The 15,565-nt window shown below is 44.5% G+C and overlaps 1 protein-coding gene across 1 annotated transcript in view; it reads right to left on the minus strand.

Annotated features, from left to right (window-relative positions):
* The window catches only part of LOC113406486 (interferon gamma receptor 2-like), a 38,727-nt gene extending 33,672 nt beyond the window's left edge, over window positions 1-5,055 (minus strand). The window contains exon 1 of the mRNA XM_026651702.1: window positions 4,986-5,055. Coding sequence (XP_026507487.1) covers window positions 4,986-5,055 — 70 coding nt within the window. The remainder of the gene's footprint in view (window positions 1-4,985) is intronic.
* Between the last annotated feature and the right edge of the window lie 10,510 nt (window positions 5,056-15,565).

Below are 15,565 nucleotides of genomic sequence, written 5' to 3' on the forward strand. Positions count from 1 at the left end.
ACACGAGTCTTCTGAGCTTTGTGCCAAATAAGGTGGGTGTAATTTTCAGGGTGGATAAAACTGAATGGGGGGCAGGGGGAGAAAAATATTTTTTATTTAAATTGGATTTTTTTATTTTTATATTTAAATTATTTCTTTTTAAAAATAAACCTATTTAAAATTAAATCAATGTACAACAAATTAAGGCCTAAATCTCTCAACATTTAAATAAAAACTAAATATGCTGAATCCATGAGTCTCTAAAAACCCTCTGAATTAGAGTTACAGGGACTGTTTTTCTATATAAAGAATCAGGGGGAAAACATCTAATTTTTGAGATCAAGCTTTATAAATATGGCACGATATGTATGTACTGTATTAAGGGCTCGATCGTGTGGGGCAGCCAGGAGTTGTGCTACTGGGTGCAACAGGCTGGCAAAGTTATCATAGGGAGCCGGCCTCTGACTCTAGGAAACACCATCATGTATCTCATCAGGACCATCCACTGACCCCACCTGGGTGGTTTCATACTCCTGTTTTATAGCTTCTTTCTACCTCAGCTGTGATTGACTCAGTTGTCAAATTATGATTATTTATGACTCCACCCACCATGAAAACTTACTCTGCTGCTCATGGAAAAACACTGAAGTTTATGTATGCAAAACGTTTAGGGGTGTTTTAATAAATTGTATATGTTGCTTTATGTGTTTAATTAAATTCCAATTACCATCCTAATGCAGATTGAGACAAATCATTCACCATTTTCTAATATACTAAAAATGTACAATTAAGAATCTGAAAATATTAAGTTATATAATTGCTTAAATAAATGTATATAGTGCGGTATTCTCTAACTCGGTGGTTTTCAAACATTTTTGTGGAGACCCAGTTGAAGACAATTGTTGATGTCTGCAACCCAACAGAGCTGGGGGTGAGGGGTTTGGGATGTGGGAGGGGCTCAGGCAGAGGGTTGGGGTGAGGGCTGCGGGGTGGGGCTGGGAATGACAGGTTCAGGGTGTGGGAGGTGGCTCTGGGCTGGGGCAGGGGGTTGGGGTGTGGGAGGGGGTCAGGGCTCTGGGTGCAGGAGGGGGTCAGGGCTGGGGCCAGGGATGAGAGGTTTGGGGTGCAGGAGGGGGTTCTGGGTTTGGGGGGCTCAGGGCAGGGGCTGGGGTGTGGGAGGGGATCAGGGCTCTGGGCTGGGGTGGGACCAGGGATGAGGAGTCCGGGTGCAGGAAGGGGCTCCGGGTTTGGGGGGGCTCAAGGGGGCAGGGCACAGGGTTACTTTGGGTGGCTCCCGGTCAGCAGCAGTGATAAGGCAGGCTTCCAAGAAGCAGCCAGCAGCAGGTCTGGCTCCTAGGCAGAGGCGCGCGCGGCTCTCGCCCACAGGCACTGTCCCCCCCCCCCCAGTGCAGAGCCGGTGCTCGGGCAGGAGCAGCGCGCGGAACCCCATGGCCCCCTTGCCTAGGAGCCAGACCTGCAGCTGGCCCTTCTGGGACGCAGCATGCTGTCAGAACAGGTAGAGACTAGCCTGCCTTACCCAGGCAGCACTGCCAACGGGACTTTTAATAGCCCGGTCGGCGGTGCTGACCAGAGCAGCCACGACCCAGTGCCTTACATTCCATGATCCAGTACTGGGTCGAGACCCGCAGTCTGAAAACCATTGCTCTAACTAGATAGCAAAAAAATTTAACAAGTCGAATGTAAAAACTATTTAGTTGTAAATCAACATGTTTTAATGGTTATATCAACCAATGAGAATGCATCTTTCTTTAGAAAATAACTGAAGTACAAATGGAAAAGCTGATTAAAAATCAATGATTTAAAACACTGATTTAAATTGCTTTAATTTAAATAATTTTCATTTAAATCTGCAGTACTTCATTATAACAACCTTTTCATTTCCATGGAATTGATAATTTTGTGTTTAGCATTTTCTTTTTAAAATCAAATACAAGGTTATTAAAATATAATTCCAAGCATCCAGTACTTAAGTCTTCTTGAAAAGGAAATGTCTGAAGAGAGTTCAATTTAATTTGGATTGCAAGATGCTGCAGACAGGAAACCTTGACTTGTTATATGTTTCTAATGTTCAAGACCCACATTTAGTGTCATTTTAAAATAACTTTTCTCTCAGAAAAAGGAGCATTTACAAAGGAGGGAACAAGTTATTTGTTTCTGGACTTCAGAAACTTCTGACATAGTCCAGATACAATTAAAGATTTATTGTTTCCCTTCAAGTAATTCCCCATGTTCACCATTGAGAACACTAAAGATACTACAAGATAAATATGAATAAGTGACTGTAAGAGTAAAAAAGATAGAGGGTTTGGGGTAATAGTTAAGGTTGAGTTTAGGTTTGAAGTAAGTACTCCAACATTATCACCTGGCAGCAAATCCGTCAAAACAGATCAGTCTAATTCTAGATCTTTATATCAGACAGATCATGAACTTGATCATGAAGCAAAATAATCGCCTTTGAGAAGCAATACCTCAAGGTGCAGTTAGATTTAGGCAGTGGCACAAAATGGAAATTCCGGAGTCAGAAATCTATGCAACATAGTTAGGCAGAGGTCAATTTTTATTTTTTGAAAATTTCAATAATTATAGATTTAAAGCTTTTTTGAATGTTCATCAATTTAAATTTTCATAATTGCAGAAAATTATGAGAGATGGGGTCAGACAATAGTTATTTATTGACAGATACTGAGATTCAGAAAGTTAAAGCTGTTAAACTTTAAACCTGTAAAAACACAAACTGTCAACATCACACCAAAAATATACAAAGTAAATATCCTCAAATCAAACCCCAATAATTTCTCAAACAGCGTTTCCCCTACATTGCCTATCTGTAAATTTCAATTATTATTGAGGGAAATATTTTTTGTTGGTTTGTGTTTATATGCTGAAATCAATGTTTGACATTTACTGATAAAATCTAATTCTTCCAACCCTAAACATAATAGATAAAAGATAGAGGGTTTGGGGTAATAAGTAAAAAATGAAATTTGACTATTTTAACTATGTTCTCTCAGAACTAGAATTTATCCACATTTAAACACTGTAACGAAGTTTCAATAGCAATTCTTCATGTAACTAACTGCTCACACACACACATACACACACAAAACTGTTTTAAACTACAATTTTGCAATTGTATACCAAGCTAATGGGGCACATGCCAAACGGCAAATTATTGCGAAATGGGACTGGTTCCATGGAACACTGTAAAGGAAAATACTCAGCTCAGATGACTGATTTCTCAAACTGTACCATCAATTTTGTAAGAACTCTTCCTTCTCATTTTATTTGGACTAGCATAATACATGTTTTGGAATAAAAGGTGATTCTGCTTTATATTACCCATATTTACTGGAGATACAGAAAAAGACATTATAATAGGGCCACATTACACAGTGAAGTCCAGTACCTTGCTTACTCTGGTTTATATTTTAAAAGCAGCCTCATTGTATTATCTCAGGTCTCAATTTCTGTGGCACTTAATTCTCGTTACTCAAATTTTAGTATCTGATAACTCACACATAAAACAAAAAATAACCAAAAATCCAAAGAACAAATAAATGATCACCTATACAAAACTGCCTCTAATTTCAAAGAATATTTTACTGGTTTTGTTTACTACAGTCTGAGATTGTGAAGAATGCAACTGCAAGTCAACTGGGTTAAAACATCCCAAATTAATAAATGCAGAATAAGTCTGCCAGCCATTATTGAAACAGATGAGCCCCCCCCCGTCCCCAATGAGACGCAGCTAAAACAAACAGAGAAAAACACACCCACAGCACAGACAAACACAGCCAAGTATAAAACAGAACAATGAATTTCATAGGCAAGACAAACACCATTTTAAATGGCCCTTTTGTGCATCTGTTTTGCATTTATCTGAGTTATATGATGTTATGTATTATTCATGTATTGCTACACTGTATTAACACAAAATGAGTTCCTTCCAGTATTTAAATTTCTTTGATTTCTTCTATTAATTTGAATATCAAAACATAGTTTTGTGTCTCAAAACTTTTGTGTATCCGACACTTCGCCTGTTAGCATTTATTATAAAGCAAAATTACATCTGGGAAGCATAGGATAGCAGGTGGCAGGCAAACTATAATACATTCCTCTCGCTTTCTAGCCCCTACCCGTGAGAATACTGGAACAGCTTGCTGCAAGGCAAGAGTAGCAACGGGGATTTCCGCCCCTGATGTTGGGATAACCAGGCGGCAGCACTGTGACATAACATCACAAGTAAGAATGACTTACTTCCCAATAAGTAAAATGTTTACAGACAAGTTGAAATCCAAAGAGATACATAGCTTAGCCATTTAAAAAAAATAAAACTTAGAAAGGGGAAAGGGCCTATCTACCACAGAAGGCCTGGCTCTACCATAGATTTAGAGCAGCAAAAATCCATGGGTACAAGCATTGTGCATCACTGTGTATCTAGACGTAACATTTTTATAAATTAGCAACTGTCAAGACGTTATGGGGAGGAGAGTGGCCTGTAGTGTATACGAAAGACAGCAACACATTTTAAAACCAGCAATTAAGTTTGAAAATAAAAATAAAGGCGAGTGATGTCCCCAGAACTTACAACCCCTGCCCTCCCTCCAAAGGATTGTCCCTAGGCGTGAACTGAAAATCAAGGGAGACTTTTGCTCACCTTAACACATCGCTGGCTTCATCTATCGCTTTTCATAGTCTTCGCGCAGGGACATGCGTCCTCAGCGGCTTTCCGACTAACCACTGCCTGAAACCTCCCCGAGGGGCTCTCGCACCCCACGCCCTTACGGAGCCCCCCAGCCAAGGAATCGCCCCAGGCAGATCGCTACTAAGGCCTAGTTTCCCGGTGACCAGGGCCTCTGCAGCAAAACAAGCCCCCCAGCTCCGCGCCACACCCCTTGCCTTGTCCGGCCACGCTGGCTGCAAGGGCCAGCGCCCCCCGCGCACAGCCCCGGGGCGCCCCACGGCCTAGGGCTCACGGCACCTACCTGCGGCAGGGGGCTCGGGCAGGCTCAGCACCAGCAGGCAGAGGAGCAGCGCGGCGCCGAGGCGCGGCATGGCCGAGGTCGGGGCGCTGTTGTTGACCGGGGAGTGGGTGGGCTCTGCTCACACTGCGCTGGCTCCGAGCCTGGGCGGGTCACTGCTCGGCCGCTGCTGCTCCGGGATCTATGTGCAGCGCCTGGGACCCACCTCTTCCCGGAGCTCCGGCCCGACCCACATGCGGGGCGGGGCGGGGCGGCAGCCAGCAGTGCCCCCTGGCAGGGAGGAGCCGCGCAGAGCCTGCAGCGGGATCGGGGAGCGGGCCCCGGGGCGGCTCGGCCCAGCGCCTCCTTGGCAAAGCCGGGGACCCCCGCGCGGGCTGCTCAGACGCCGCCGGCGGCGCGGCGTGGGGCCCCGGGCTGGGGCGGGGGGAGCGGGGCGCTGAAGGGCTCCCGCCCCCGACTGTGACGCGGCTGCGGAGCCCCGGCGGCTGGGCCGGACCGGGCTGTTCCAGCGGAGGCTGCTGCGCGCCCGCCCCTGCCCTTCGCCTAATAACCCTGCGGGCGGGCACAAGCCGCGCCCCCGGAGCCCAGCGCGGGTCCCTGCTGCACAACAGCCCCCTTCCCCCCCGGCCTGTGGTGGCCGAGAGAAGCCGCGGCCTTGCGGTACTTCCTGGTGCGCCAGCTACCGCAGCCCTGGTCCTCAGCCCAGCCGCAGGAGGGGGTGGGACTGGGACACACCCAGCTTGCCGGGCTGGGCCACTCACACTCACCGAGAGTGCTGAGCCCTTTGGGGAAATGACCCTGGCCGCGAGGAAGAGCACCAAGGCCTCCTGCAGCTTTTTTGCCCCGTTATTTGTTTGCTAATTGTGGTTGCAGTTGTCCCGGAGGGCACGTGTAACCCTAAAATTAACCCTCTTCCTGGTTTACAGAGACACCCAGCCAAACTCCAGCTCGTAAGGCCCAGGCTCCCAGCCAGCGCACTAGACTCCATTGCCTCGCCTTTAATTAAACAATAAAAATGTGAGTGAATTTTGCTCAGTTTACAGGAAAGTTCAGCTTTAGACTAAAACCAAGCATGGAGAAGTATAGTATGAGCATGTGAAAGCAGGTGGTGATAGAATACAAGTCTGAATAGTAAGTTCAATAAAAAAAATAGTGTTTATAGGGTATTGTTTTAAATTATAGCACCATGTAAGATGAGAAAATATATAATAGATGAAGAATAAAATTGTAAGCCCCAATCCTATAATAAGCAGATCCAGTTCTGTGGATGATATCCCTGTGGCGTGCAAAATCCCCTTGCAGGGCTACCGTAGGTAGGGGTAGATTTTTTCCTTTAAACTGACAGAAAACCAAACTTTTGAACAATCTGGAATGCTCTAAATGAACCTGATTTAATAGAAGCAGTACTAATGAGGGGACCAAAAGTGCCAACTACATGCAATGTATTTAGTAGTTCTATAGTTATTCTATGGTTTGAGAAATAAAGACACACATGCTCTGGTTATCATGACCACACGTGGTATAAGCTTACAGAGGAGTGTGCAGTATTGTGTATAGATTTGTGGTTTTAAGTGAGAAAATCTTGCATCAGGTGGTTAAAAAGTCCCTTTGCTTTCACTTGTTGCATCTGGCACACTGCAAACACGTGGTTATATTCTAACCACACACCTTCACTAATGTTATTGATTACACAACAACAGTAAACAAGGGTGCTGGAACAATTTTTATAATGGGGGTGTTAAAAGCCACCCTCACACCCCTAGTTCCAGCACCTATGATAGTAAATTTATACAAACCCTGGGTAATTTTGAAAACCAGAGTTCCTCCCAACTCAGATACTATATTGATAATTGTAATAGAAATAACAATTATCAAAAAATAAATTCAGAGGGCAGGAATCTGTCTTTTGCAGCCCTTAATGTACTTCTAGCATCTTCATCAACTTTAATAAAACCCACTTAGGCTGCACAGGTCAGATTTATAGGTACATCCATTGAGTAGAGGCATAATGCTCTTCAGAATAAACACCAACAATAATAGTGAATAATAGGCATTGCTTGATTAAGAGGAAAAAAACAAGGTTTTGCTGAGACACAAGTCTATCTGTCTATAGTTAATTAACTTATATGGCTCTCACCATTCACCTTCAATGGTCCCTTGAAATATGTGCTAACTACTTATGCTAAACAATCTGTTTCACCTTGTATTTAGCTGTGACACTGAGGGCTTGTCTTCATGTACAGTGCGCCAGCTGTGCCGCTGTAGCACTTTAGTGAAGACGCTACTACACTGATGGGAGAACTTCGCCTGGCAGCATAGTTAATCCACTTCCCCAGGAGACAGGAGCTATGTCGATTGGAGAAGCTCTCCCGTTGACATAGTGCTGTCTACACGGGGGTTAGGTCAGTATAACTACGTTACTCGGCGTGTGGATTTTTCACATTTTTGAGCAACCTATTATACCGATATAGGTCTGTAGTGTAGACCTGGACTGAGTACACTTCCCAGATGTGAAGAAGAGCTCTGTGTGAGCTGAAAAGCTTGAAAAACAGAAGTTGGGCCAGTAAAAGATATTACCTCACCCATCCCCTCTCTCTCTAATATCCTGGGACCAACATGACTGCAACAACACTGTATTCATTAATATTAAATGATAGTCATGTGCCTAAATACACAGACAGTAGCATGAAATGTTTTGCCTGCTTCCCCTGTCTGCTCTAAACTCCCAATGAACAGTAACATAGGATCAAATGCAGCAGCAGCACCACCACGAGCAAACACAACACTGACTTCAGTAAGAGTTGCAACTGCTTAGAAATTTGATAGGATCTAGTACCTCATGGGTAAACAATCAGCATGTATTTATAAGGAAAATATATTTGTAGGCATGACACTCCTGTTCTTACTACAAAAAGGACCCCATCTCTCTGAATCTACGTAGTCGGAGGGCATAGAAGCAAACACCACACAACAGATGTACAAGTAATGACAAGAGCACAGCAGCCAAATTAACAGAGAGTATCCTGACCACTGGGCAAGAATAACCCAGAGGTGCTCTCATTTTACTGAAACAGCATTGCTCTCTCTACACTAATAGAAAGCTGAGCCAGTTTTGAAAGCTATGTCCCAGTGTTGGGGATGCAACTTTTAAAGCTGACAGTGTACAAACACTGCACTTCAAGGAGCCATTTTAGAGGATGCACCATAGTTTTTGGAGGGATAATAAACTGTGCTATCAGAACTATGGGCTCAGTCCTGGAGGGTACAGAGTTTCCTAAACTGTCGTTGGCTTCAATGAGAATTTAGCATATACAACACCTCATAGGATCAGGCTCCATGTTTGCCCCCACCCCCCCCCATCAGAACTTGAATCAAATTCTGGAACAGGCTAATTAAAAGTTTTCAAATTTGATTCATAATTATGCAAGACTTGCTAAATTCTGTGTTCACTTTTTAATCTTTTAAAATAGTTGTTGGTATTTGAAGCTAACATTTTATCTGGTGAAAAAACTTTAAAACATATTAGTGAAACAGTTACGATTTTTTTTTAACTATGATAATAATCTTGATAGTGTCTCTTTAAATGTAGTCCTTTGGAACTACAAAACCCCATATAGGACTATGATGTATCAATACCTTCTCAGAACAAGAAACTGAGGATTAAAAAAAAAATAAAAATAAAATAAAAGACCAATTCAAGAACACCAGAAAACCCAGTGCAAGTTACCAAATGAAATATAGCCCTGGCCAATAAGTGTCAGAGTTCCAACAATAGGAAACAGAATGATGAGCATAGAAGGACAGTTTTCTGGCTAAGGCACTGGACTGGAACTCAGGAGAACTGGGTTCAATTTGTGTGTGACCTGGACTGAACTTCTCTACATTTCAGTTCTGTAAAAAAGGGGATGAGAATCCTTCCTGTCTCCCACCCTTTGTCTGTCCTGTCTATTTAGATAATAAGAACTTTAGGGCAGTGATTGTCTCTTACAGTGTTTTTGTGTAGTGCCTACCACAATGAGGCCTCCATCTCAGTTGAAACCTTTAGGCATTACTATCCTACAAATAATAATGATAATGGTTAGAGAGCTCCAGTTTTGTTATGTTCTTATGAGATTAAATACAGCAAGACAGTACAAAGCAAGTGCTGAAGAGTCATCAGCAACCTCATCAGGAGGATGCTAGGGAAGATGACAGGGATGAGAACCACTCCATGATGTAGTGCAGCTGCCTTGAAAGATGCAGGATTTCCTCTGTGCTATGTCTCCCCAAAGCATTTTGTCTGACCTCTTCTTGAACCCTTCTAAGAAGAGTGACTCATCTATCTTCTTTGGTAATTCATATCTAAATAAACTTATCTTTTCAGTTTCTTAATGCAAACTTACATCTGTTCAGCTTACGGTTCTTAAAAAACTCCGTTGAACTTCTGAGTCAAGAAGTTGATCTTCAACAAGCTGGTGAGCCAGTTTTGCATCAATTATAGATGATCACTTCCTTAATCAACTGATTTCTATCTTTCAAGGAAGATACAAGTATAAAAACAAATATGGTCGTGTGCACAACTATAGAAGCAGGGACTGACCAGTCCTTGATGAATTGTACAGAGTAAGTATCAGAGGGTAGCAAGGGCTCATTCACCTGCACCTCTACTAATGTTATATATGCCATCATGTGCCAGCAATGCCCCTCTATGTACATTGGCCAAACCGGACTGTCCCTACGTAAAAGAATAAATGGACACAAATTGAACATCAGGAATGGTAACATACAAAAGCCAGTAGGTGAACACTTCAACCTCCATGGACATTCTATAACAGATTTAAAAGTAACTACACCTCTACCTCGATATAACGCTGTCCTCGGGAGCCAAAAAATCTTACCGCGTTATAGGTGAAACCGCGTTATATCGAACTTGCTTTGATCCACCGGAGTGCGCAGCCCCGCCCCCCCAGAGGACTGCTTTACCGCGTTATATCCGAATTTGTGTTATGGGTCACGTTATATCGGGGTAGAGGTGTATTCTTGAACAAAAAAACTTCAGAAACAGACCTCAAAGAGAAACAGCAGAACTAAAATTCATTTGCAAATTTAACACCATTAATTTGGGCTTGAATAGGAACTGGGAGTGGCTGGCTTATTACAAAAGCAGCTTTGCCTCTCCTGTAATTGACGCCTCCTCATCTATTATTGGGAGTGGACTACATCCACCCTGATTGAATTGGCCCTGTCAACACTGGTTCTCCACCTGTGAGGTACTCCCTTCTCTTCATGTGTCATTATATAATGCCTGCATCTATAACTTTCACTCCATGCATCTGAAGAAGTGAGGTTTTTTACCCACGAAAGCTTATGCCCAAATAAATCTGGTTAAGGTGCCACTGGACTCCTTGTTGTTTTTGTACAGAGTAAGAATCACTCAGCCAAGCTTCAGTGACAGGTTAACTCAGTAACTTAGTTGGTCTCTTCTACCTAGACACAAACAAATTTCCTCTCTAAGGATCCAATCCTGCAAGCTGCTCTGTGTGAATGCATGGGTCTGCCCTATGTGGGGTGACTTGCAGGACTAGAGCCCAAATCAGCAGCAAAGAATAAAACCAGGGCAAAGCCACAACTGAATCATATCTCTACAGCCAGATTCCAAGCTACAATTTCACAGAAAAATGGCAGGCTCAATGTAAAAAACAGGATTAATTCAGTTAAGTAGCCCCTACTGCTTCGTTTCTTTGCTGACAAACCTGGATGGAGAGCAGCTAGCAAGTAGTGTTATTGCCAGGGACATTTCTACCTCATGACAGTACTAGAAATCATGGTTGCTTTTGGAGCCATGTATGACAGATCTAGCTGAGCTCCACCAGACTGCCATGAAGGGATCCATCCTGCTTTAAGCCTGTGGAGACTGAAGAGAGTCATTTTGTCTGACCTCTTCTTAAACCCTTCTAAGAAGAGTGACTCATCTACCTCCCTTGGTAATTCATATCTAAATAAGCTTCTATTTTCAGTTTCTTAATGCAAATTTACATTTGTTCTGTTTAGCTTAGGGTTCTTAAAAAACTCTGTTTAACTTCTGAGTTAAGTTGATCTTCAACAAGCTGGTGAAACAGTTTTGCATTTTGTATTGACCAAGGAGGAGGAAATAAATTACAGTATGGTTATCGTGACTCTTGGAACAAATGGTCTGGCTAAAGAAGATGTTGGCAGAAGGCAGTTTTTAGAACAAGAATACAAAAGTAATATCAAAGCCAATAGGTGGGCATGTCAGGATGGCATATTTATTCAGAGGTCATTAATTTTATCCGTGCATTAAAGAAGTTTGCTGTGCAGAAAAGATAGGCTATGTTAGATTAACTACTTAATTAGAAGTGAAGAGAAGTTAAAATGGCTTATTTCTTCCAAGAGGGGGGCGGGGGAAAAGACCTCTCCTGCTGACGGAAAGAAAGAGTGAACTGGAGATAGGTTTATATAAGTGGGCACGAGAATGATACCTAAAGAAGAGCTGGACAAAGAGATAGTAGAATAATTCAGCCCAAAGTACAATTTAGATCAGAGAAAAGAGATAGGAGAAGGCTCAACCAGAAAAAGGAGAAGTTCACAGTGTGATCATTGCCATGGATCCATAAAGAAGAGAACTAAACAGGCCATTACTTCTTTTGAAAAGCTGGAGATCCGAAGTATAAATGTCTTTTTTTGGCATTTCCCCTGTAATTGCAGGTGAGAACAAAGCTTATCAATTATAGATTATCACTTCCTTAATCAACTGATTTCTATTTTGTTTTTTTTAAATGGAGATATACCTATCTCATAGAACTGGAAAGGACCCTGAAAGGTCATTGAGTCCAGCCCCCTGCCTTCACTAGGCTAGCAGGACCCAGTACTGATTTTTTGCCCCAGATCCCTAAGTGGTCTACTCAAAGATTGAATTTATAACCCTGGGTTTAGCAGGCTAATGCTCAAACCACTGAGCTATCCCTCCTCCCCAAAGCTTGCAAGGAAGATACAAGTATAAAAGCAAATATGGTCGTGTGCACAACTGTAGAAGCAGGGACCGTACAGAGTAAGAATCACTCAGCCAAGGTTCAGTGACAGGTTAACTCAATAACTTAGGTTGAATTTATAGAAGTCGGTTGTTTAGAAATCAATTTTGTACAGTGATTGTGTGTGTCCCCACTTAAGACCATTAAGTCAGTGGAGTGCATCCACAGTACCGAGGCTAGTGTCGACTTTTGGAACATTGCACTGTGGGTAGCTATCCCACAGTTCCTGCAGTCTCCACTGCCCATTGGAATTCTGGGTTGAACTCCCAATGCCTGATGGGGCAAAAACATTGTCGCGGGTGGTTCTGGGTAAATGTCGTCAGACTCCCCGTCCCCCCCCCCCCATGAAAGCAATGGCAAAAAATCGTTTCTTGCCTTTTTTCTTGGGTTACCCATGCAGACGACATACCACGGCAAGCAGCCAGGAGACGACGATGGCTAGCAGTCGTACTGCACCATCTGCTGCCAGCCTAAGTTGTATAAGAGAGATGGAGTGGATCAAAACAATAAAGAGACCAGATTTGTTTTATATTCATTTGCTCCTCCCCCCCTCCCTCCATGAATAGTGGGGGGAGGGATAGCTCAGTGGTTTGAGCATTGGCTGCTAAACCCAGGGTTTTGAGTTTAATCCTTAAGGGGGACATTGTGTGTGACAACCCTGTAAGCCATGTCGTCAGTCGCCCCTCCCTCCGTCAGAGCAACAGCAGACAATCATTTTGCGCCTTTTTTCAGCACAGATGCCATAGCACAGCAAGCATGGAGCCCGTTCAGATCACCACCGCAATTATGAGCACTGTAAACACCACACGCATTATCCTGCAGTATATGCAGAACCAGAACCTGCAAAAGCAAAACCAGGTGAGGAAGCGACGGCAGCGCGGTGACAAGAGTGATGAGGACATGGACACAGACTGCTCTCAAATATGGGCCCCAGCAATGTGGACATCATGGTGTTAACGGGGCAGGTTCATGCCATGGAACGCTGATTCTGGGCCCGGGAAACAAGCACAGATTGGTGGGACCGCATAGTGTTGCATGTCTGGGACGATTCCCAGTGGCTGCAAAACTTTCGCATGCGTAAGGGAACTTTGTGACTTGCTTTCCCCTGCCCTGAAGCACAAGAATACCAAAATGAGAGCAGCCCTCACAGTTCACAAGCGAGTGGCGATAGCCCTGTGGAAGCTTGCAATGCCAGACAGGTGCCAGTCAGTCGGGCGTCAGTTTGGAGTAGGGAAATCTACTGTGGGGACTGCTGTGATCCAAGTAGCCAACGCAATCAAAGAGCTGCTGATATCAAGGGTAGTGACTCTGGGAAATATGCAGGTCATAGTGGATGGCTTTGCTGCAATGGGATTCCCTAACTGTGGTGGGGTGATAGACGGAACCCATATCCCTATCTTGGCAAAAAAAAAGTTTGTAGTGATAATCAGGATGGCCCATTTCCAACAGTTGACAAGAAGGTGTGAGTAACAGTAGGGGAAAAAAATTAGCATGGGGAAATAGTTTTTTGTAATGACCCATCCACTTCCAGTCTTTATTCAAGCCTAATTTAATGGTATCTAGTTTGCAAATTAATTCAAATTCTGCAGTTTCTCGTTGGAGTCTGTTTTTGAAATTTTTTTGTTGGAGTATTGCGACTGTGAGGTCTGTAATTGAGTGATCAAGGAGGTTGAAGTGTTCTCCGACTGAAGCACTGAAGGAAGGACTGAATGACTCATCCAAGCCGTGGATGTGTTCCAGAGGAACTTTCAAGACAGCAAACTCAATAAGAATCTGAAACATGGACTCTGAAGTCTTATGTATAGGGTGACCAGACAGCAAGTGTGAAAAATCGGGACGGGGGTGGGGATAATAGGAGCAATATGTAATGACCAATACTTGAGGCTTTTTCACACTCCAAGATATAACTAAACTGTGTTTATAAGTGTCAAGGCTGATTCCCCACTCTGGCACTTCGAGTGCAGAAGGTGGGGGCCCGCAAGGATTTTAAAAAATTAATACTGGCCACTCCAGGCTTGTATTAAACTCCCAAGGTTACAGCTTTTCTCTGACCTTGTATGGGTAGATGCTGCCACCACCCAAGTGCAAGTCCATGGGACTCAGGAAGGCGCACTTGGGAATTCCTCCCTGTGGGATACCCTCAAGCCCTTTCATCCCCCCTCTGGGGAAGAGCTGAGAAAGAAAAAGAAAATCAGCTGTTGCCACCAGCTAATTAAACATGTGCACAAACCTCTTTGGACACAAAAATCCAGTCCTGTTCTTAAAAAAGGTAAATGTTATTAAAAACAAAAAGAAAGAAAATACATCTGGAACTTAGGCTATTGCCAGATTTAAGAAGAGCAAATATCATAATTAAGCATCAAGAATGGTTTTCTTGAGGTCCACCTTAATGGTTACCAGCAAAACTAAAGCATTTGGGGGTTAGCACAGAGGAACCCACAAGCCAATAAGAAATAAAAGAAATGACCCTAATCCCATCTTCCTAGACCAGGGGTGGGCAAACTACAGCCCGTGGGCTGGATCTGGCCCGTCAGAGCTTTGGATCCAGCCTGCGGGATTGCCACCCTCATGGTCCTGCGGGCCCCTCGCCGCTCGTGGAAGTGGCCGGCACCAGATCCCTGCGGCCCCGGGTGGAGGAACAGAGGGCTCCGCGCGCTGCCCTCGCCTGCAGGCACCGCCCCCTGCAGCTCCCATTGACTGGGAATAGGGAACCGCAGCCAATGGGAGCTTTGGAGGAGGTAACCGCAGGCGAGGGCAGCGCGCAGAGCCCTCTGTCCCTCCCCCAGGGGACGCAGGGATCTGTTGCCAGCCACTTCTAGGAGCGGCGCAGAGCCAGGGCAGGCAGGGAGCCTGCCTGAGCCCCGCTGCCACCCTGGAGCCACTCCAGGTAAGCGGCACCAGAGCCCACACCCCAAACCCCTCCTGCACCCCAACCCCCTGCCCTGAGCCCCCTGCTGCACTCCACAACCCCTCCTGCACTCCAACCTCCTGCCAAGCCCCCTCGTACATCCCGCACCCCTCCTCCACCCCAACCCCTTGCTCTGAGCCCCTTCCTACACACCGAACCCCCTCCCACACTCCACACTCCCTCCCACACCCCAACCCCCTGCCCCAGCCCTACATTCATGGCCCTGCATGCAATTTCCCCACCCAGATGTGGCCCTCATGCCACAAAGTTTGCCCACCCCTGTCCTACATATTCCCTGATTTACTTACATATCTAGGGCTTCAGATAAGTAGTTCTAGGTATGATCTGATGATTTTCCATACCTGTCTTAAAGCTTCTTATAACATTGCGGCTATGTCTCTCCTCTCTCCGGAGAACAGACAGACAGACAAAGGGAAAGTTTTTTCCCCCAATTTTAAAAAGTTCTAGCCCTCCCATTGGCTCTTTTGGTCAGGTGCCCATTCCCTTCCTTTTACCTGTGGACCTGTTAACCCTTTACAGGTAAAGCAAGTAGAGAACAGCTACTAACAAGGTTTTTGTAACTAACTGGCTGGCTGGCTGGGTGTCCATAAAAGGGAACTACCCCTCACCCTTCATTTAACACAATG

This window comes from Terrapene carolina, unplaced genomic scaffold (genome assembly GCF_002925995.2).
Source record: "Terrapene carolina triunguis isolate 2854851 unplaced genomic scaffold, T_m_triunguis-2.0 Scaffold31, whole genome shotgun sequence".
NCBI lineage: Eukaryota > Metazoa > Chordata > Testudines > Emydidae > Terrapene > Terrapene triunguis.